The 24,039-nt window shown below is 41.7% G+C and overlaps 1 protein-coding gene across 1 annotated transcript in view; it reads left to right on the top strand.

The window, feature by feature from the left end:
- Positions 1-24,039, top strand: part of LOC112226918 (cadherin-12-like) — a 34,911-nt gene that overhangs the window by 2,221 nt on the left and 8,651 nt on the right. The window contains exons 2-8 of the mRNA XM_024391588.1: positions 4,663-4,930; positions 12,871-13,165; positions 14,555-14,674; positions 16,165-16,332; positions 16,698-16,885; positions 19,476-19,729; positions 20,967-21,103. Coding sequence (XP_024247356.1) covers positions 4,688-4,930; positions 12,871-13,165; positions 14,555-14,674; positions 16,165-16,332; positions 16,698-16,885; positions 19,476-19,729; positions 20,967-21,103 — 1,405 coding nt within the window. The 5' untranslated portion in view covers positions 4,663-4,687. The remainder of the gene's footprint in view (positions 1-4,662; positions 4,931-12,870; positions 13,166-14,554; positions 14,675-16,164; positions 16,333-16,697; positions 16,886-19,475; positions 19,730-20,966; positions 21,104-24,039) is intronic.

Raw genomic sequence — 24,039 nt, 5'->3', positions numbered from 1 at the left:
GGACAATTCATTTGCTTACGCATTAAATCATGCAAACACATTTTTTTATTTATTGTTGCACGATATCGGTGAGATTTGAACGTATTCTTTTTTATTTTCTCCCCATGGGATTAGTCCACTGCGCCACCAGGATGGAGCTAGCATCCTATGTTTCTTTTACTCATACAAAGCTGCTAATGTTGGTCTATTCAAACAAACACTATTTCAAAGGAGACAAGCACTCATTAAGATCAGGTGTGGCCAATTAGTGGGCGAGGCCAACACACCTGAACACACGTAACAAGTTTTGTTGACGCTGAGAACAGAATGTATATGTTTTTAAAGGACAATCTTAAAATGTTCTTTGAACGTTACTAATGTTTCTTGTGGTTTTAGGGAACATTTTCTTAACGTTCTGAGAACATGACTTTAAATTGAACCATGAGGAAACCTGCAGAAACCAACAAAGTTGGTTCAAGAACATTGTTTCATAACTTTCTCTGAACTATTTGAGAACATTCTCAATGTCAAACCAGTTGGAGAACGTTCCTAGAACATTATCAACATTGAAATTAAGTGTAACCATGTTTTAACTTTTAGGAAACGTTCTGTTAAAGTAATTAAATACCAAGAAAATAGTGTTTCTTTGTCAAGTTCCATAGATGGGCTGAGAATGTTCCAAAGCCAAGCAACTATCCTGCACCATTCCCAGAAATGTGTTAGAAGGTTGTATGCAAAATAATTATAGGACAACCACTCTCTCACCAAGCTCTAAGAATCATATGGTTCTCGGAACGTTATGTGCTAGCTGGGGAATATCTGACTCTCCACTTTTCATAAAAAATATGTATTTATTAACTTTTTTGTAAAGGCCGGTTTTTAGCACAGACATCACCGACACATGATGTGTGCTTTTCTTTATGACTTGCCTCAGCTCTATGCATACAGAATGTAATGGAGTTAATTGACTAACATATCCACGCAAAATAAAGTTTGTCAAACCATAAAGATAATTGGCCATATTCTATAAAACATTGTACATTCAGCATAATCCCTAAATGATTAATGTACCATAAGGGCATCTCAGACCATCCCTTCATGTTTCTGGTGATGTTTGTGCCTTTGGCCATGACTTAAAGATATGATTATGCTCAGAGGTTACTGTACAGTACATATAAGCCTGAGGTTCATATGTTGGTGCACTACCGAAAACACTGTTCGTCTAGGCTATGCTGGTTCATATTGGAATCTACATCATATGACAAACGGGCTCTTATGTAACAAGATTGCAGTCAAGCAAAACCATTTCCTTTGTCTCTGAATATTAATGCAGCAACAAAATGACATTAAATTGTGTTATACAGCACAAAGATGTCTCCTAGAAAATAGCTATTGTGAGTGATAGTTTAAGCTTTGTAATTGTCTGCGTCCTTGTACGCCTGTCGTTGCAAACGTGTTCTTTGTTTTTATCTAAAAGTTTTAACACATCTCTCAATGTAGAGAAAGCATGCACATACAAAAACTACAAGTCTGTTATTGCTTACTGTAGTCTTTTACATGTATTAAATTCAATATAGTTCAGCCAGCACAAAAATGTTGGCTTCTGCCTTTCTCAAGGGATGCTGTTGGATCTCTCAACACATCTCTCAACCAACAGTTCTGGAGACCTCAATCTAACTCAGCCTGACATTGTCTGGGAGTTTAAGGATAATTCTGTTGGATTAGGGGTGGCTTTCTGTTAAGTCACATGTTTGTGCAGTAAGGGGGTTGGTTGAGCCCTCGTTGGCCAGTATTAGTGCAGTGAAGGCTCCCGCAATACATAAACTAGTCTGTTCCCATAAGGCCTTCTGCTCCGAGGGCAGACACTACAGGACACATCTCACATTAACTGTAAAATAACACTGATGACTGATGATGGCCTGCTGATTAGGACAAACAATAGTTTATAGGACACAACAATAAAAAAGTAATATGGATGCAGGTACTATATTCAAACAAGGTCATCCAACACATGTTATCAGTCAATTTTTATTTATTTAACCAGGCAAATCAGTTAAGAACAAATTCTTATTTACAATGATGGCCTACTGGGGATCAGTGGGGTAACTGCCATGTTCAGGGGCAGAACAACAGATTTTTACCTTGTCAGCTCAGGGATTCGATCCAGCAACCTTTTGGTTACTGGCCCAACGCTCTAACCACTAGGATACATAGCGCCCCAATTTCTTTTGTGGTCATCATTCGGTGACCACTAAACTTAGGAATCTGGGATATGGAATAGTCGAGTGCGACACGACGCAAGGACATTTTGTTCAATCTTGGGATAAGAATGGCGGGGGTTTAGCCCTCAGAGAATACAGCAATGGATGCACAATAACCTGTCAACCAAGGAATGTAGCCTACCATCGCCTTTCAACAGACAACACAGGAAGAATGCATTCAGATTGGGAGCACAATGAAGGAGAGAAACTGTACTGTAAATTTGTATAAACCTGATGCTAAAAATAAACTGGTCTGTTGAAGCAGATTTGTAGGGGGAAGGATTGAAGTAAAGAGGGATGAGGGGCGGGATCAGTGAATGTGGGCCTATACAGCACCTATCATTCAGTACTATGCATGCAGACACTGTACTGTAAACAACTAACACTAGTGTATAATGTCTATGAGGGTGTCTATGAGGATTTTAATTTGAGCCAGTTTGCTACAGCAGGAAAATAATCCTGCAGCAGTAGGAATTGTGAATTATTATGTGGATTATAACTCATGTATACTTTTTTGCAGGGTGGTTGATACATTTTTATGTTGGGGCAAATCTGGTCTGACATTTTTAAGTGGAAATTACAAACTTTAGAACCCTTTTTGTATACACCACAAGTTTGCATTTCCTGCTGTGCAGGAAAATTCTCATCAACAAAAGAGTGATCAAATTAAGATCCAACATCTGTATGTAAATGGAGAGGTGACAGGAATTCTACTTGATTATGCAATATGAAAATTGTTCTCTATTCTCTAGTATGCAGTTGTTGTTAGATATGCAGGAATGTCACATACTCCATGCAAAGTAAATTACAAATTCAAACCACTAACAGAGAACCTGAATCCTTGACATCTAGCTTTTGCACTGCGTCCTCCAGATCAATCGACGTAAGCATATGCCGATTAAAACACCTGGCTTTCTGAGCAATCTTTTGAATTATTAAGACATGCGCAGATCAAATACACCGCTTAATCGGCGTTCCCTGCGGTGTATTTGATCTGGGCATGTGCCAGCACCAGCAGTGCAAGGCTTCCTCTTATGCGCGAGTGAAGTAAGTTTGGAAAAACTGACAGTATGCATCATCTTACAAAATGTTTTCACATACAAACTTTAAATGTCCGAACTCAGAATCAAATAGGTTTCACAAAAATAACATGGCCACTATGGTAGGACGTTTATTTTGATTGCTGGTTTTCTGCATTAACAAAAGTTCCATTAGGTAGCCTGATTTCAGACAAGTTGTCACACCCTGACCATAGTTTGCTTTGTATGTTTCTATGTTTTGGTTGGTCAGGGTGTGAGCTGAGTGGGCATTCTATGTTACATGTCTACTTTGTCTAGTTCTATGTATGGCCTGATATGGTTCTCAATCAGAGGCAGGTGTTCGTCATTGTCTCTGATTGGGAACCATATTTAGGTAGCCTGTTTGGTGTTAGGTTTTGTGGGTGATTGTCCTTGTTCTGTTGCTGTGTTACGTTGCACCAGTATTAGGCTGTTTCGGTTTTCGTGTTACGTTTATTTGTTTTTGATCGTGTTTACTTTGTTTGACTAAACATGGATCGCAATAGCCAAGCCGCATTTTGGTCTGACTCTGTTTCACCTAAGGAAAACCGTTACACGAGTCCATGTAAACAAGATGAAAAGGGAAATCATTATTATTGCGAAGCATGTAAACATTTTAAACACACTTTTATGTTAATCTGACTATGCACAATAATTGTATTCTTGTGTGCATGTAATCGTGCTTAGGGAGTCTCTTTCTTTTATCTGATCTACCTTTCCTCTGTGTGTGCGACTGTGTTTGATGTTTGCTCCTGCTCCACTAAATTCACATTGCCTGACTTGCAGAGTTAAATGCACTCCTGAGGACCAATTTGCTCATGTTTCGTTTTCACTGAATCATGATCCGTAAAATCCCTTCAGTAAGATACTGTCAAGCTTGACTAGACAAACATATAAAGTGTATTATGACCTCAATTATGAAATAAATTGGAGTAGACGCAGCCTGAACAGATTTTGTTAAACAATGTTGATGAGTTGCTGATCGGGCAGTTATGAGATGTTTGAAGTACTGCTGCTTATAACAATGTATTACAATGTATTACGTAGCCTCGTCCTAGGCTCTATTACCGCATAGACTGAGAGACAGGTTTGACAGAGAGAGTCAGTTGGTGGAGGAGATTACTTTCCATGTTGCCTTGTAACTACTTCAACTGCAGTGTAAAGTAAGACCATGTCACTCCTCTTTCCACCAGCAGACTAAGGTCAATGAGGACTAGTTGAGTGAGAAACCAAAGATCCTAGAGGCAAATCTAACTATGTCTCCACAACATCCCTCCAATCCCCTTCTACCTTGGGTCTACAACACAGCTGTTATTGTCTAACTCACAGTCTCTCACTGACTCACAGTCTCTCACATTCAACAGAGATCCTCCACTGCCCAGATTGCCAATGATCACAAGGAACGGTCTTCTGCTGGTCTTTTGGTTTCTCTTGGACAAAGGCTTCCTGGCTCCCCTTCACTCTCCACCCCAAAGCAGGATGGGAAGAGAGCACCACCTGAGGGGCATGGCAGGACTGGGACTGAGGAGACATGGGGCGTCAGGGGTTCAGAGGGTAAAGCGAGGATGGGTGTGGAACCAGTTCTTTGTACTGGAGGAATATATGGGATCTGAACCACAGTACGTTGGAAAGGTAAGGCACCATTTTAGGGTTCTGGTTCTCTAAGACTGATCAATATACAGTTGAAGTCAGAAGTTTACATACACTTAGGTTGGAGTCATTAAAACTAATTTTCCAAACACTCCACAAATTTCTTGTTAACAAACTATAGTTTTGGCAAGTCAGTTAGGACATCTACATTGTGCATGACACAAGTAAGTTTTCCAACAATTGTTTACAGACATATTATTTCACTTATAATTCACTATATCACAATTCCAGTGGGTCAGAAGTTTACATACACTAAGTTGACTGTGCCTTTAAACAGCTTGGAAAATTCTAGAAAATGATGTAATGTCTTTAGAAGCTTCTGATAGACTAATTGTCATCATTTGAGTCAATTGGAGGTGTAGCAGTGGATGAATTTCAAAGCCTACCTTCAAACTCAGTGCCTCTTTGCTTGACATCATGGGAAAATCAAAATAATTCAGCCAAGACCTTTTGTAGACCTCCACAAGTCTGGTTCATCCTTGAGAGCAATTTCCAAACGCCTGAATGTACCATGTTCATCTGTACAAACAATAGTACGCAAGTATAAACAATATGGGACCACACAGCCGTCATACCGCTCAGGAAGGAGACGTGTTCTGTCTCCTAGAGATGAACATACTTTGGTGCGAAAAGTGCAAATCAATCCCAGAACAACAGCAAAGGACCTTGTGAAGATGCTGGAGGAAACCGGTACAAAAGTATCTATATCCACAGTAAATCGAGTCCTATACCGACATAACCTGAATGGCTGCTCAGCAAGGAAGAAGCCACTGCTCCAAAACCACCATGAAAAAGCCAGAGTATGGTTTGCAAATGCACATGGGGACAAAGATCGTACTTTTTGGAGAAATGTCCTCTGGACTGATGAAACAAATATAGAACTGTTTGGCCATAATAACCGTCATTATGTTTGGAGGAAAAACGGGGAGGATTGCAAGCTGAAGAACACCATCCTAACTGTGAAGCACAGGGGTTGCAGCATCATGTTGTGGGAGTGCTTTGCTGCAGGAGGGACTGGTGCACTTCACAAAATAGATAGCCTCATGAGCAAGGAAATTATGTGGATGTATTGAAGCAACATCTCAAGACATCAGTCAGGAAGTTAAGGCTTGGTCACAAATGGGTCTTCCAAATGGACAATGACCCCAAGCATACTTCCAAATTTGTGGCAAAATGGCTTAAGGACAACAAAGTAAAGGTATTGGAGTGGCATCACAAAGCCCTGACCTCAATCCTATAGAAAATGTGTGGGCAGAACTGAAAAAGCGTGTACGAGCAAGGAGGCCTATAAACCTGACTCAGTTACACCTGCTCTGTCAGGAGGAATGCGCCAAAATTCACCGAACATATTATGAGAAGCTTGTGTAAGACCTCTCAAAACGTTTGACCCAAGTTAAACAATTTAAAGGCAATGCTACCAAATACTAATTGAGTGTATGTAAACTTCTGACCCACTGGGAATGTGATGAAAGAAATAAAAGCTGAAATAAATCATTCTCTCTACTATTATTCTGACATTTCACATTCTTAAAATAAAGTGGTGATCTTAACTGACCTAAGACAGGGAATTTTACTAGGATTCAATTTCAATAATTGTGAAAAACTGAGTTTAAATGTATTTGGCTAAGGTGTATGTAAACTTCCAACTTCAACTGTACACCTCTGTTTAACCTCTGCCTTCACTCATCTGATGAGAGTTTGAAGTAAGAAATCAAACAGAAGAGGAGTTCAAACACTTGGGCATCTGTTCTTTAAGACTTAAAGAATATACCAATAAGCAGCACGACACAAATCACATCTAATTGCTTGGGCTGCTTGATCGGTTCTGGCTGTGACTTTTGCAATTTTCTCAGTATCATCTCTAATTATCCACACACAAAGGAGGTTAAAGAGTGTTTTGTGCCATTCTAAATCAAATTTCAAGAGGCATTAAGAACCATCCTGGAATCTGGCACTTCCAGCTCAAATGGGATAATGTTTTAGATTGACTTGTCAGCTGCTGATGCCAAGGCAATCTACTACGGCCTTTCTCAGTACTCACGGTCCCGCTGGATGTGTTTCTGTTGGCTGAGAAAGGAGGGATGGGACACATTGTCAAACTGATGCTACCGCTGCTGCTTTAAAATTACTGAGTGATTCACTCCTCACAGAGTGTGTCCCCCAAATGGCACCCTATTTCCTACATAGCGCACTCCCTTAGACCAGGGCGGCCATAGGGCTCATGTCAAAAACAGTGCACCATACATGGAAAAGGGTGCCATTTGGGACGTACCCAGTTTCTGTGTTGAGAATGAGGACGACAGCATCGAGCCGTGCATGGCCAGCCCCGAGACCACAGATTAATCTGCTGCCAGTTAATAGGGGACAGTGTGAAGGATCAGGACCTTGATTATCACTGTGAGCTATATTTTTGGAAATGGGAACATAGATCAAATCTGGCTTGGAAACAGTGTGACTGCCAGGTCATTGGGAGAATCATAATTGCATACTTCTCTTGCCTAGCCTTCTTCTCTAAACCCATTGGAGGAGAAGGTCAGAGGGGAGAGAGACCAATGGGTTTGAGAAGGATGCGAGACAAGAGGACGCAAGGAGTATGCAATTGAAATTCTCCCATGGATTCGTATTCAGCTAGGGAGCGCTGTCTAATGGCATCCATAACTCTATGGAGGCATATTGTTGTATATAATGATAATTTGCATATGAAGACTTTTCTCAGCAGTTGCTTTGGTTATTGTTTCTAAATGTCACCTTTGTATTGAGATTTAGCGAGGCAATACTATTATTTATAAACAGATTCAAAATGGACAACTTTACCAAGGTAATGACCACAGCTTTGCTGGCAAAACAGAAAAACAAGCGTTTTCTTCCATAACACCTTTGTGTGAACATTTAAAAAAGAAAATGACTGCACCAGTCGTCCACATTGCCGAAAGCTCCTCTGCTGGGTTTGTCCCCATGCATTATGCAACCATGGAAGCAGACACAGACACAGCTGAGCAGCAGAGTGAAAGAGACACATTTAAACACTAGCTTACCTTATGCTCCTGGATCTGACGTTCAGCAAGCTTTAGAGGAAGACTATGTGCAACCGTACTCTGTACAATTAAACAATCTACTTCTGGCCCCCATACTGAGCAAAGGCCATCTGCAAGGAAGACAGGGCTAGTGGGCTAGTCTGGTCTCAGCCAAAACACACTAAGCTTCTCTCTAGTCTAAATCCCTGGGTTAAATTGTCTGTGGTGCTTATGATCATTATAGCATGCTGGTTGAGTCTCTCAAGGACAGCCACTTCTCAGGTTAAACTACAACATTTTACTCCAGTTATCATATAATGTGATACAAAACAAGGTAACTGTGTGCTTTAGGACCATGCGTACGCTTCCGAGCGGTCAGGTAGGCGGTCAGGTAGGCTGTTTGGAGTGTTTTCCCGACTGGATAATTTTTTTAATAACTCAAAAAATATATGTCCCCCTCACTTCTAAAACAAAAGCTCCGCCCATGTCCATGACTATCCATTGCTGCAGGAGATGATAAACTGATCATCATTCGTTTTAATCAGGAAAAGAGCACACCTCTCATGCCCTTTTGAAAGAGAATATATCACCCCCTTGCCCCCTATTCCTTATTGCTGGATAACCTTTTACAATGACACATTCATTTATCTTACAGGTGCCCCTGTGCGTGACTTTCAGACACTCAAATAACCACATTATGCATCAGATTGTATGGATTCGGCTAAATATCAACACCACATTCTATTCTATAACCGCGCTACTGCCAGACAGTTTCTCCATCCCAACACATTTGTACTCAGGGCACAAGCTATTCCTCTGCAGAAAAGCACTGGATGGATACTTTTAATAATTCTATTCAAATATGTATTTCCTCCCGATTTATTTTAAGCCAGACATTGTTCCTGTGGAGGTCTCATTGTTTTTACCACAAATGGCCTCAATTTTTGATTCACTTTAAAACTCATATCTAAACTCACTGTCAAAAAAATCGTGTTCCGCCTGCTGAATGTGTTAGGTACATCAGACAGTAAATGCACATAAAAGAATGTGATGAGCAAATGTGTCTTGAGATTTCGCCCTCTGATTTAATTACATTCAATTCAGTGACTTTCTAAATAAACCATTCATCTCATGGAAAAGGTTTTATGGTCCTCTGCATGCTGAAACTGAATCACAGTGGTTATGTCCCAAATGGCACTCTATTCCCTATAATAATCAAATGGCACTCTATTCCCTATATAGTGCATTACTTTTGACCAGAACCCCATGGGCCCTGGTCAGAAGTAATGCAGTACATAGCGAAAAGAGTGGGGAATTTTATTGCTCTGTTGTTGTGGCTCATGGATTATATGCTACAGATGTAGGATCTTCATTTGCTACGGCAGGACAATGATCCTGCAGCAACAGGAAATGTGAATTATTATGTGGATTATAATTAACAGACATTGTTTGTAGGGGTTGATACATTTTTTGTTAGGGCAAACCAAGTCTGATATTTGAAAGTGGAAATTACAAACTTTAGATCCTTTTAAAACTTTGAATACAGGTTGCATTTCCTTCTGTCAAGAGGTGACAGCAATTCTATTTGATTATGGAATATGACAAGTATTCTCTATTCTCTAGTATGCAGTTAGAAATGCAGGAATGTCACATACTCCATGCAATGTAAATTACAAAGTCAAAACACTAACAGAGAACTTGAATCCTTATTCTAGCTTTAGCACTGCTTCCTGCACTTTCCGTCATTCACATAAAATAAAATCCATGTTTGGGCTTACCGCTGAAGTCGGAAGTTTACATACACCTTAGCCAAATACATTTAAACTCAGTTTTTCACAATTCCTGACATTTAATCTGAGTAAAAAATTCCCTGACTGATCACTTGAGATTTTGCTTCAATATATCCACATACATTTCCTTCCTCATGATGCCATCTATTTTGTGAAGTGCACCAGTCGCTCCTCCAGCAAAGCACCCCCACAACATGATGCTGCCACCCCCAGTGCTTCACGGTTGGGATGATGTTCTTTGGCTTGCCAGCCTCCCCATTTTTCCTCCAAACATAACAAAAGTCGTTATGTCCTAACAGTTCTATTTTTTTTCACCAAACCAGAGGACATTTCTCCAAAAAGTACGATCTTTGTCCCAATGTGCATTTGCAAACCGTACTCTGGCTTTTTTTATGTCCGTATTGGAGCAGTGGCTTCTTCCTTGCTGAGCGGCCTTTCAGGTTATGTTGATATAGGACTCGTTTTACTGTGGATATAGATACTTTTGTACCGGTTTCCTCCAGCATCTTCACATGGTCCTTTGCTGCTGTTCTGGGATTGATTTGCACTTTTCACACCAAAGTACGTTCATCTCTAGGAGATAGAACGCGTCTCCTTCCTGAGCGATATAACAGCTGTGTGGTCCCATGATATGTAAACTTGTGTACTATTGTTTGTACAGATGAACATGGTACATTCAGGCGTTTGGAAATTGCTCCCAGGGATGAACCAGACTTGTGGAGGTCAACAATTTTTTTCTGAGGTCTTGGCTGATTTCTTTTGATTTTCCCATGACGTCAAGCAAAGAGGCACTGAGTTTGAAGGTAGGCCTTAAAATACATCCACAGGTACACCTCCAATTGACTCAAATTATGTCAATTAGCCTATCAGAAGCTTCTAAAGCCATGGCATATTTTCTGGAATCTTCCAAGCTGTTTAAAGGCACAGTCACCTTAGTGTATGTACACTTCTGACCCACTGGAATTGTGATACAGTGAATTTTAAGTGAAATAATCTGTCTGTAAACAATTGTTGGAAAACTTACTTGTGTCATGCACAAAGTAGATGTCCTAACTGAATTGCCAAAACTATAGTTTGTTAACAAGAAGTTTGTGGGGTGGTTTTATAAACGGTGTATGTAAACTTCCGACTTCAACTGTATGTGCTGGACACTGGCACAATGCATTGCATCTTTCATGCTCCTTTACAATGAGTATATTTACATGCACACTAATAATTAAATATTAAACTGATTATGGCAGTAGGCCAAGTCTGTAAATACACAACATGACTAAAAGTATGTTGGCACCTACTAGTCAAACATCTCATTCCAAACTCATGGGCAATAATATGGACTCGGTCCCCCCCTTTGCTGTTATAACAGCCTCCACTCTTCTGGGAAGTCTTTCCACTAGATGTTGGAACATTGTTGCGGGGACTTGTTTCCATTCAGCCACAAGAGCATTAATGAGGTCGGGCACTGATGTTAGGCGATTAGGCCTGGCTCGCAGTCGACATTCCAATTCATCCCAAAAGTGTTAGATAGGGTTGAGGTCAGGGCTAAGTGCTGGCCAGTCAAGTTTTTTCACACCGATTATTTTATCTCTGTATGGACCTCGCTTTGTGCACAGGGGCATTGTCATGCTGAAACAGGAAAGGGCCTTCCCCAAACAGTTGTCACAAAGTTGGAAGCACAAAAGGCGGGCTGAACAGGCCCCGATTAACATCGATGGGGCTGTGGGGGAGCGGGTCGAGAGTTTCAAGTTCCTTGGTGTCCACATCACCAACGAACTATCATGGTCCAAACATACCAAGACAGTCGCGAAGAGGGCACGACAAAACCTTTTCCCCCTCAGGAGACTGAAAAGATTTGTCATTGGTCCCCAGATCCTCAAAAGGCTCTACAACTGCACCATCGAGAGCATGCTGTCCGGTTGCATCACCACCTGGTATGGCAACTGCTCGGCATCTGACCGTAAGGAGCTACAGAGGGTAGTGCGAACGGCCCAATACATCACTGGGGCGAAGCTTCCTGCCATCCAGGACTTATATAATAGGCGGAAAGCTCATAAAATTGTCAGAGACCCCAGTCACCTAAGTCATAGACTGTCTTCTCTGCTACCGCATGGCAAGCGGTACTGGAGCGCCAAGTCTAGGACCAAAAGGCTCCTCAACAGCTTCTACCCTCAAGCCATAAGACTGCTGAACAATTCAGAACATCGCCCCCCCTCTCTTTTGTACACTCGCTGTTTGTTACCTACGGTATGCAAAGTCATTTTGCCCCCACCTTCATGTACAGATTACCTCAACTAGCTTGTACCCCCACATACTGACTCTGTATTGGTGCCCACTGTATATAGCCTCGTTATTATTATTGTGTTACTTTTATTATTACTTTTTATTTTAGTCTAAATCTTTTCTTCTCCTGAACTGCACTGTTGGTTAAGGGCTTGTAAGTAAGCATTTCACGGTAAAGTCTACACTTGTTGTATTCGGCGCATGTGACAAATAACATTTTATTTGAGAATCATCTAGAATGTCATTGTATGCTGTAGCATTAAGATTTTCCTTCACTGGAACAAAGGGGCCTAGTCCAAACCATGAAAAACAGCCCTAGACCATTATTTCTCCTCCACCAAACTTTACATTTGGCACTATGCATTCGGGCAGGTAGCGTTCTCCTGGATCCACCAAAACCAGACTGCTCCATAGTCCAATGTCAGCCAGCTTTACACCACTCCAGCTGACGCTTTGCATTGCACATGGTGATCTTAGGCACATGGTGATCTTAGGCTTGTGTGCGGCTGCTTGGCCATGGAAACCCATTTCATGAAGCTCCCGGCGAACAGTTCTTGTGCTGACTTTGCTTCTAGAGTCATTTGGGAACTCGATAGTGAGTGTTGCAACCGAGGACAGATGTTTTTTTTTAGAGTAGTAAAGTACCCTGAGATTCCTCACTTACTTGAATAACATAATGTTGTATAACAGAGGTACAACACAGTTGTGACATGGCTGAAATCTAGCTCATGGAAAAGGTTGGGGAAATGTGAATACAACTAAAGTCACATAAATAACTAGGCCTAGTACATATATACATACTTTGATTCATTTACAAATACAACATGTTTTCTCTATTAAGCTTCACACAGACCTGGACAGGGATGACAGTGAGGTGAAGTACACTCTCTCAGGAGAAGGAGCAGGCACCATCTTCACCATAGACCAGACGACGGGCGACATCCACGCCTTGATGGGTTTGGACAGAGAGGAGAAGTCTTACTACACATTAAGAGCTCAGGCTATGGACATGCACACAGGCAGGCCTCTGGAGCCTGAGTCTGAATTCATCATAAAAGTTCAAGACATAAATGACAATGAACCAAAGTTTTTAGAGGGTCCATATACAGCCAGTGTCCCAGAGATGTCACCAGGAGGTAAGAAAGGCACCTATACTGTATTTTTTGGCTTGTACAAATCCATACGGGGTAAAGCTACTATGACAATGTTGGACAGTGCGCTACACTATGATATTTGACAGGTATCCTGTACAGGCCTAGTTATACTGTCTACGATTTCATCGTCATAGAATCATATGATTGAGACCGACATAGGTTGGTTTAATGTCATTGCAGGCAGGTGGCCTTGATGTTTTCTGTTGTAAATGTTTTTGCAGTTGAAGGGAATAAAGTACAATATTTGCCACAAAAACACACATTAAAAGCCAGCAAACCTCATTCACAGTAAATTGCAGTGGACTCGCCCAGTGTTGGTCATCTCGAACAAACCGCACCATTTTCTAAATGCTTGCATCGCATGCTGAACATAATGAAATGAGCCGTTGTTTAAAGACCTAAACTGGGCTGCGACCGGGGTTGAATAACAAAACATTAAGTCAACTCAACAACATTGCTAACGATGTACTACTTTTAACTAGACCTCAAATGACTCCCCTGAATTCATAGAAAATCGAAGTAAGGCCTAAGTAGATTCTCCTACCTCGATCACTGAGCACAGATGGGGTACCAGGCTCTGCCCATAACCAGCTAAACCCAACAAAACGTTACACACAGGTATTTAACATTCGCGCCCCTATCGCCGCAAACACTGGCACCAATACAGAGAGCACATGACCAGTCGATGGAAGTGAGGGAACACAAACAACAGAAAAACGAGATTCAGTAAAGACAATATATACATCACAAGTGTTTCCAAATGTTCATGAGCTCATGAACACCGCACACACAGGAAAATGCAACAGATGAATGACATGGATTAATGAAAGAAACACATTCTAAGGAGCGAAATGGCTAAACGTCAGCATGACACAAAACAACACTGGCATTTTGGTGATAGTAGCGAACTGAAACCATTTAATTTAAACAAAACACTGTGCTGTAAATTATTGGGTGAGGCCTTAGAAAAGTGTCAATGATAAATACATTATTTAGCCTACGGGGTGAAATTAATAGACAAGGCCTACACTGATCTACATAAGAAGGTTAAATTAGGGATGGAGCGGTTTTGGCCCCTGTGAGGTGAGGTTTATAACGCCATAATCTCTTAATTCTCATAAAGTTTAAACCATGTGAAAGCTTCAGACACCAGCGTTCATCCAAAAAGTCCAGCTAAATTGTCTTGCTTTGAATTACTTCAGAAATCCTATAGTCTACGTAGGTTACATTGCATGTCAGAATGTGTCTGATTATGTCATTACGTTTTTCTTGATAACTCCAAAACCATACGAATATTCTTAAAACGTAATGCTTGAAGTCACAAAAAGAACAGTATTTCTAACAATTTCCTCCCCTTTGTCTGACACACAGGTACTTTTGTTATGCAGGTGACTGCCACAGATACTGACGACCCCACCTATGGGAATAGTGCACGGATCGTGTACAGTATCCTACATGGACAGCCTTACTTTTCAGTCGACTCCAAAACTGGTGAGATCATAACACAGTTCAAATCAAGGCATATCCACAATGTCACATGGAGAGATTTGAAAACCAAATGTGACTGGCTTTTATGTGACTGGCTTTTACAACGGCAAAATGTAAAGCTGTACCACTGGTGTAACCAAATTAAAACTCCAGGTTGCACAGCAATATACAAAAATGTTCGACCAAATTGGTCACACTTTAGAGCCCTGACCACTGCAATATGTTATTTTTATGTATTTGATTTTTGTAGATACACTGCATGTCCAAAAGTATGGGGCACCGGTTCGTCGAACATCTCGTTCCAAAATCATGGGCATTAATATGTAGTTGGTCCCCCATTTGCTGCAACAACAGCCTCCACTCTTCTGGGAAGGCTTTCCACTAGATGTTGGAACATTGCTGCAAGGACTTGATTCCATTCAACCACAAGAGTATTAGTGAGGTCGGGCACTTATGTTGGGCAGTTAAACCTGGCTCGCAGTCGGCATTCCAATTCAACCCAAAGGTGTTCGAAAGAGTTGATGTCAGGGCTTTGTGCAGGCCTGTCAAGTTCTTACACACGGAGTCACTCCAGGGAACGAGTTTCCACTGCTCCAGAGTACAATGGCGGCAAGCTTTACACCACTCCAGCCGATGCTTGACATTGTGTATGGTAATCTTAGGCTTGTGTGCGGCAGCTTGGCCATGGAAACCCATTTCATGAAGCTCCCAATGAACTGTGTTTGTGCTGTTCATCATTCCAGAGGCAGTTTGGAACTCAGTAGTGAGTGTTGCAAAGAGGACAGATGATTTGTACGCGCTACGCGCTTTAGCACTTGGCAGTCCCGTTCTGTGATCTTCTGTGGCCGCTGAGCCGTTATTGCTACTAAATGTTTCCACTTCACAATAACAGCACTTACAGTTTACCAGGGCAGCTCTAGCAGGGCAGAAATTTGGCATCCTATGACAGTGCCACTTTGAAAGTCACTGAGCTCTTCAGTAAGCCCATTCTACAGCCAATGTTTGACTATGGAGATTGCATGGCTGTGTGCTCGGTTTTATACACCTGTCAGCAACGGGTGTGGCTGAAATAGCCAAATCTACTAATTTGAAGGGGTGTCCACATACTTTTGTATATATAGTGTACACTGAGATAGCCTTTTTTGCAGATAAAGTTGGACTGAGAGTATAGGGAAACACCCTGCTTGACAACACAGTGCAATTCCTTTACCTTTTTACTCATTGTCAGTGGCAACTTGTGACCCTGTTGTACCTGTACCATGGACTGACTCCTGATCAAACGCTATTCACTATTTACACAAAATCCACCTCTTCTTAATTCCCCCCAGTAACATCAAAGTGGATACGATCTCTTATAGTCACAACTAATCTCTCTTTCTACCCCTGTGTTCCCTCTCTCTCTGCCTCTCTCTCTCTCTCTCTCTCTCTCTCTCTTGTTTCTCTCCCTCACACACACTTACATCTTCCCTGTTTGTTTCTGTGACCTCGAACAGGGGTGATAAGGACTGCTTTACCCAACATGGACCGTGAAATGAAGGAGCTGTACCAGGTCCTTATTCAGGCCAAGGATATGGGCGGGCAGCTGGGGGGACTAGCCGGAACAACCACCATCAACGTCACCCTCAGCGACGTCAACGACAACCCCCCCAGGTTTTCAAAAAGTGTGCCACATTGCATTTAAATGACAACGGTTTTGTTTGCTGTTAGCCAATAAATCTAGTAAGTCTAACTAGTATGAAAGTTGAATGCCTGTGTAAATTGTGTGTGCTGAATGTCACCTTATATCTCTAGGCAATTTAATCTAATGATTAGTTCATGTTAATTAATGTAAATCAATTATAATGAGGTTATGCACTGTCTATACATGATCAATTGTTTAAAATGACCATAGAAGTGATAACTGCACAGATGATAATGTGAGTCTGTTGTCCTTACTTAACACTACCGCCGGGACTTGACACATACAAAAATCAGCCAATAACAGGTTGTATTTTAAACTTTCTTGTCCGTCTTTATTTTACGGCAGGTATTCTCCACCTCAGGGTCCCAGAATCATCGTCTGTGGGCTCAGCAGTAGGGAAGGTCAGAGCTCATGACCTGGACTCTGGGAAGAATGCAGAGGTGGAATATTCTATAGTTCCTGGTGATGAAGGCAACATGTTTGACATCACCTACAACGGGCACAGTCAGGAGGGAATCATAGTCCTTAGAAAAGTAGGAATTCACAACCCTTCACCAGTCACTTAATTTAACTTGCACCCTTTTTCTCTGTGATGAGGATACTGTAGGTCCAGAAATGATATCCATTGCTCTTGGTTATGGGACAGTTTCTCAATTTCCTTCCATGAGAATTTCAGATCAGTTATGATAGATCATGAGCAATGCAGTTCACATAGATAATTAAAATAATGGACTACTTGGGCCTTGGAATATTAATAGATTGTTTCTGCATACCTCCTCTTATCACAGCTACAAACCACCCTCAGAACCTAACCAGGAGGAAGTATGGAGAACTTGATGATCCCTATTTTCTGGAAGTCTAAAAATGTTTTGTGATATTTTTCGCAGGAACGTGCCCACCCACTGGGCACTGACGTCATGTCAATGTCTATTCCACATTGGTTCAACGTCCTTTCATTGGAATTACGTGGAAACAGTGTTGATTCAACCAGTGTGTGCCCAGTGGGCAATGTTTTTGGATTTAGCTGACATGAATAAATAAATGCCTCCAAGGCTAGGATCAGAAAACACACCTCCTGATGGGATGTGACAAGCAGGAACCCCTTTAGACATCCTCTTTGCAGCAGCTCTTCTCTCTGTGACCCAGAGACTTCCAAACTCTTATCTTCACATAAATGGATAGTTGGGAAAAAAAAGCTTTTGTACTGGGTTTGACTGCACCTCTCGTTTGTTCTGGGATGATATTATTACTTGTTCACAGATGGGGTCTGTATCTTGCAGCTGTGCGAGTTACGTCGCAAATACTGTGTTTTTCTGTTTCTGGAGGACGTCCTTGGATAGATAGAAGTCTCCCGAAGTGCCACTTGCATTTGTATGACAATGAAACTTCAAAGCATTCGGCACTTTCTTGCAAATACATAGTGGGAATTATGTGTAAATGCACCGTTGTCTTCTGAAATTGAAATTATTATAGGGCCATCGTTTTGTAGATCTTTGTATCACAGCCATCTGTCTTATTGCTCTGTCTATTGCTCCCACCATCTAACTGAGACATCTACAAGGTCCTGACAAGTAGCCCAAAATGACAAACCATATACCTGACTTGTGTACATTTGCTAAAACAGCACCTGACCACCCAGTGTGAAAGCCCAGGTGTTGGAGGAAAGTATAGAAAATTGCTGAGACAGGTTATTTGACTCCCATCTCTGACTTAGGGAGGGCTCAGCCAACGTTTGCCACAGTGTGATAAGAGGATTTGGAATAATGGGTTCAAAGGATAATCGGCTCCGTCAAAATAAAAGATTATAGTGAAATGGTAGGTAAACTGTCTGTGGGATTTGAATGCCCTCGACATGTATTTATGTGTCAAGATATCGGGGTCTTTCTACATTGGACAGTTTGCTGGATTTAGTTTCGGTCTGAAAGCACAACCTAATCTAAGATATGCTTCAAGACTCCAGTAGTTATTATCTGGAAGGTTCCAACCTTTATACGTTAGACTATCAACCACTTTTGATTGATTTGAGATAATATGATCTCTTTCCAAGCTGAGCTCTGGTATATTACAAAAGTAGTTATTACCATGTGGATTATCAGTGAATTAAAAAAAAAAGTCTCCCCTCTCATTTTAAGTAGTAGGTTGAGGCACTTTGCTATTCCATTGATCTCCTAGATGATGAGGCAAGGGAGGTGAGTCAGGCACACAGGAGGGCAAAGTGAAAACAGCAGGAGCTTCCTCGCACAAATACTGTAATTGACACCTCTGTGCCGATGATAAGACATTCCACTAGGTTGCGGATTTGTGGTGGAAGGTAGAGTAGCAGGATATAGGCCCAAACTAACAATGGGTGGGTTCAATTTCCAGATCATTCATATTTTTCCTGCTAATTTACATTTATGCAGTGTTGCAGGAATTATGTTCCCTGCATGTAACACTGAACGGTGCTTTTAGGATGGGATGGCACACATGCTGTGGTGCCTGTCCTCCTGCATCACCGGCCCACTCCTGTTGTCTGTCTGGTTGTTATCTAGTCAGCAGGGTGGCTGCCATTTTCACAGATGACCAAATGTTTGCATGCATGTGCCTCAGACAGGGACTGCTGTGTGTGTTGACAGTGAGAACTGTTTGGCTGTAAGCACAAACTAGGGACCCAGCTGAGATAATGTAAGACTGTAACATAGGGTGAGAAAGCTGTTCTCAAAGTCTCTTCCTGAAAATCGGTCAAAACCTAAGCACTCACTTGTCATGTCTCAAATTGCTTAAAAGCTGAGACACTGAAGAACATGAATCTCTTTTGGTAAAAGCACATGGAAACAAACCCTTTTGGTTAATTTTAGATTAATCAATCTTGGTTGGTGCAGTTAATGGTGACATTTCCATATCAAAGTGCTTGACTTCCGTCTCTGTTGAGCATACTAAACCGAACAAAGTTGTTAACAAACTGAACCAAGACAAGTATGTCCCCCTAAGCTTTGTATTTGACCATTGCACAGTATATTCAGTGTTCAAGTAAAATGTTCGCTTTTTTGAAGGTGTTAATTCAATCATTCTATGTTGATTGATATTTCTGAATAATAAATGCATTTCACTTTGCTGATTACTCCTTCACTCATTATGTTTCAGCATCTCGACTACGAAAACAAAAGGTCGTACACCTTTAAAGTGGAGGCCTCCAACGCTCACCTGGACCCCCGGTTCCTCCACCTGGGCCCTTTCAAAGACACCACCACAGTCAAGGTCAATGTGCTGGATGTGAACGAACCCCCTGTGTTCACTAAGACCTCTTACACCATAGATGTGTATGAGGATACTCCTGTGGGCACAATTATTGGATCAGTTACTGCACAGGACCTAGACGCAAGCAGCAGTGCAGTTAGGTTCGTCATCATGCATACATTTATACATTATATATACACTACCAGTCAAAAGTGTGGACACACCTTCTCATTCAAGGATTTTTCTTTATTTTGACTATTTTCTACATTGTAGACTAATAGTGAAGACATCAAAACTATGAAATAACACATATGGAGTTATGTAGTAACCCAAAAAGTGTTAAACAAAAAAAAGGGTGGCTACTTTGAAGTATCTCAGTTATAAAATATATTTTGATTTGTTTAACAATTATTGGTTACTACATGATTCCATATGTGTTATTTCATAGGTTTGATGTCTTCACTATTATTCTACAATGTAGAAAATAGTCAAAATAAAGAAAAACCTTTGAATGAGTAGGTGTGTCCAAACTTTTGACTGGTACTGTATTTAATAAGTGTTATTTGCCTACTGTATGTTTACTTAAGGGTGAGCTCTATCACGGCTGGGGTTGAGAAATGGGTCCATCATGGGCTGAGTTACTTTACATTTGGGCACCTACCTCTGACATCTTAAAACCCACCTGTCGCTCTGCTCTGCAGAGGTATAAATGAACACTGATCTACTATCACATTTGGCCTGTTTGTCGTCATCTTTCAAATGTTTTTCAAGTACAGTTGACTTCCACTCTGTTAGTGTTGAGAGCGGGAATGTGAGACGCAGGACATGTCTTGCACAAGACCATCAAAATAGTTTGTAGCCCAGCTGTGTGTTTTTTGTTGTCTAAGAATATTTCATGGCTTACTACAAATGGAAGAGGCAGTAATTCACCTTGCTTGAAAGGCAGTCTTCCTGATGGCTGCTTAATATTTTAGAGCATTACATTTGTCATCGTTCTTTTGGGATATGGAACACTTAAATGTACTCAAACGCTGATCAGAACACAACCAGGCTGCATCCCAAATTACATCCTATTCCCTATGTAGGGCACTTCCTTTGACCAGGCCCTGGGGATAGGGAATAGGATGATATTTGGGACAAATCCTTAGTCTCTACATGAAAAGAAAATGATTATCCGTCTGTTTAATGTTTGCTGTCATAGCCTTGGTCTTTATTTGATTGATCTTTCTGACATTTCTCCTTGGGGAGCAATAAAATATGGATCTATCGCTATAGATCTATTACGTAGAAAAGGTATGGCAAAAATAGTTCAGCTGTAAGTCTTGATTGAGAGATGCCATGTGAGGTTGAGGGAATCATATGTATATGTTTATTATATGTTTTCTGCATGTTTTGTAGGTACTCTATTGAGTGGAAGAGGCCTGTGGACAGCTGCTTTGACATTGATACTGTGGAAGGGACCATCTCCACCAACGAGATGTTGGACAGAGAGAGTAATAGGCAGCACAATATCTCTGTAGTGGCCACTAAAGTTAGTAAGTATTGGGACAAAGAGTTAATATGTATATAATATATATTAATATTAGAGGAGGCTGGTTGGAGGAGCTATAGGACGACAGGCTCACTGTAATGGCTGGACTGGAATTAATGGAATGGAGTCAAACACGTTGTTTCCATGTGCTTGATGTGTTTGGTAACATTAATTTATTCCATTCCAGCCATTACAATGAGCCAGTCTGCCTATCACTCCTTCCACCAGCCTCCTCTGGTTAATATACAATGCATTTGGAAAGTAAATAGACCCTTTGATTTTCCCACATTTCATTACGTTACAGCCTTAATTCTAAAATGTATTAAATATTCATTATTTCTCGTCAATCTACACACCCTTTGCTATGAAACACGAAATTGAGCTCAGATGCATCCTGTTTCCATTAATCATTCTTGAGATGTTTCTACACTTGATTGTAGTCCACCTGTGGTAAATTCAATTGATTAAACATGATTTGGAAAGACACACTCCTGTCTATAGAAGGTCCCACAATTGGCAGTGCATGTCAGAGCATAAACCAAGCCATGAGGTTGAAGGAATTGTCCGTAGAGCTCAGAGATAGGATTGTGTCGAGGCACAGATCTGGGGAAGGGTACCAAAAGATTTCTGAAGCATTGAAGGTCCCAAGAACACAGTGGCCTCCATCATTGTTAAATGGAAGAAGTTTGGAACCATCAAGACTCTTCCTAGAGCTGGCTGGCTGCCCGGCCAAACTTAGCAATCGGGGGAGAAGGGCCTTGCTAAGGGAGGTGACCAAGAACCAAATGTTCACTGTGACAGAGCTCTAGAGTTCCTCTGTGGAGTTGGGAGAACCTTCTAGAAGGACAACCATCTCTGCAGCACTCCACCAATCAGGCCTTTATGGTAGAGTGGCCAGACGGAAGCCAGTCCTCAGTAAAAGGCATACGAATGCCCACTTGGAGTTTGCCAAAAGGCACGTAAGGACTCTCAGACCATGAGAAACAAGATTCTCTGGTCTGATGAAACCAAGATTGAAATCTTTAGCCTGAATGCCAAGCGTCACATCTGGAGGAAACCTGGCATCATCCTTAAGCCTAGTGGTGGCAGCATCATGCTGGGGGATGTTTATCAGTGGCAGGGACTGGGAGACTAGTCAGGATCGAGGGAAAGATGAACGGAGCAAAGTACAGAGGTATCCTTGATGGAAACCTGCTACAGAGTGCTCAGGATCTCAGACTGGGGCGAAGGTTCATCTTCTAACAGGACAACTACCCTAAACACACAGCCAAGACAACACAGGAGTGACTTCAGGACAAGTCTCTGAATGTCCTTGAGTGGCCCAACCAGAACCTAGTCTTGAACCCGACCGAACATCTCTGGAGAGACCTGAAAATAGCTGTGCATGTCACGTCCTGACCTTAGTTCCTTTTTTATGTCTCTATTTTAGTTTGGTCAGGGCGTGAGTTGGGGTGGGCATTCTATGTGTTCTATGTTTTTGTATTTATGAGTTTGGCCTGGTATGGTTCCCAATCAGAGGCAGCTGTTTATCGTTGTCTCTGACTGAGTACCATACTTAGGCAGCCTGTTTTTCCACTATGATTTGTGGGTAGTTGTTTTCTGTGTCTGTGTTTTACCATACAGAACTGTTTCGGTTTTCATTTATTTATCTTGCTCTTTTGTATTCTTCCGGCGCCGACAGAGATGGCCGCCTCGCTTCGCGTTCCTAGGAAACTATGCAGTTTTTTGTTTTTTTACTTGTTATTTCTTACACTAGTACCCCAGGTCATCTTAGGTTTCATTACATACAACCGAGAAGAACTACTGAATATAAGATCAGCGTCAACTCACCATCAGTACGACCAAGAATATGTTTTTAGCGATGCGGATCCTGTGTTCTGCCTTACAACCAGTGTAACGGAGTGGATTACATGCAGCGACCCAAAAAAAACGACTCAGAAAAAGAGGGAAACAAAGCGGTCTTCTGGTCAGACTCCGGAGACGGGCACATCGTGCACCACTCCCTAGCATTCTTCTCGCCAATATCCAGTCTCTTGACAACAAGGTTGATGAAATCCGAGCAAGGGTAGCATTCCAGAGGGACATCAGAGACTGCAACGTTCTCTGCTTCACGGAAACATGGCTAACCGGAGAGACGCTATCCGAAGCGGTGCAGCCAGCGGGTTTCTCCACGCATCGCGCCGACAGAAACAAACATCTTTCTGGAAGAAGAGGGGCGGGGGCGTATGCCTTATGACTAACGTGACATGGTGTGATGACAGAAACATACAGGAACTCAAATCCTTCTGTTCACCTGATTTTAGAATTCCTCACAATCAAATGTAGACCGCATTATCTACCAAGAGAATTCTCTTCGATTATAATCACAGCCGTATATATCCCCCCAAGCAGACACATCGATGGCTCTGAACGAACTTTATTTAACTCTCTGCAAACTGGAAACGATTTATCCGGAGGCTGCATTCATTGTAGCTGGGGATTTTAACAAGGCTAATCTGAAAACAAGACTCCCTAAATTTTATCAGCATATCGATTGCGCAACCAGGGGTGGAAAGACCCTGGATCATTGTTACTCTAACTTCCGCGACGCATATAAGGCCCTGCCCCGCCCCCTTTCGGAAAAGCTGACCACGACTCCATTTTGTTGATCCCTGCCTACAGACAGAAACTTAAACAAGAGGCTCCCACACTGAGGTCTGTCCAACGCTGGTCCGACCAAGCTGACTCCACACTCCAAGACTGCTTCCATCACGTGGACTGGGAGATGTTTCGTATTGCGTCAGACAACAACATTGACGAATACGCTGATTCGGTGTGCGAGTTCATTAGAACGTGCGTTGAAGATGTCGTTCCCATAGCAACGATTAAAACATTCCCTAACCAGAAACCTTGGATTGATGGCAGCATTCGTGTGAAACTGAAGGCACGAACCACTGCTTT

Source organism: Oncorhynchus tshawytscha, linkage group LG28 (assembly GCF_018296145.1).
Source record: "Oncorhynchus tshawytscha isolate Ot180627B linkage group LG28, Otsh_v2.0, whole genome shotgun sequence".
NCBI lineage: Eukaryota > Metazoa > Chordata > Actinopteri > Salmoniformes > Salmonidae > Oncorhynchus > Oncorhynchus tshawytscha.
The sequence above is the reverse complement of the archived record's forward strand: the minus strand, read 5'-3'. Positions and strand labels throughout refer to the sequence as shown.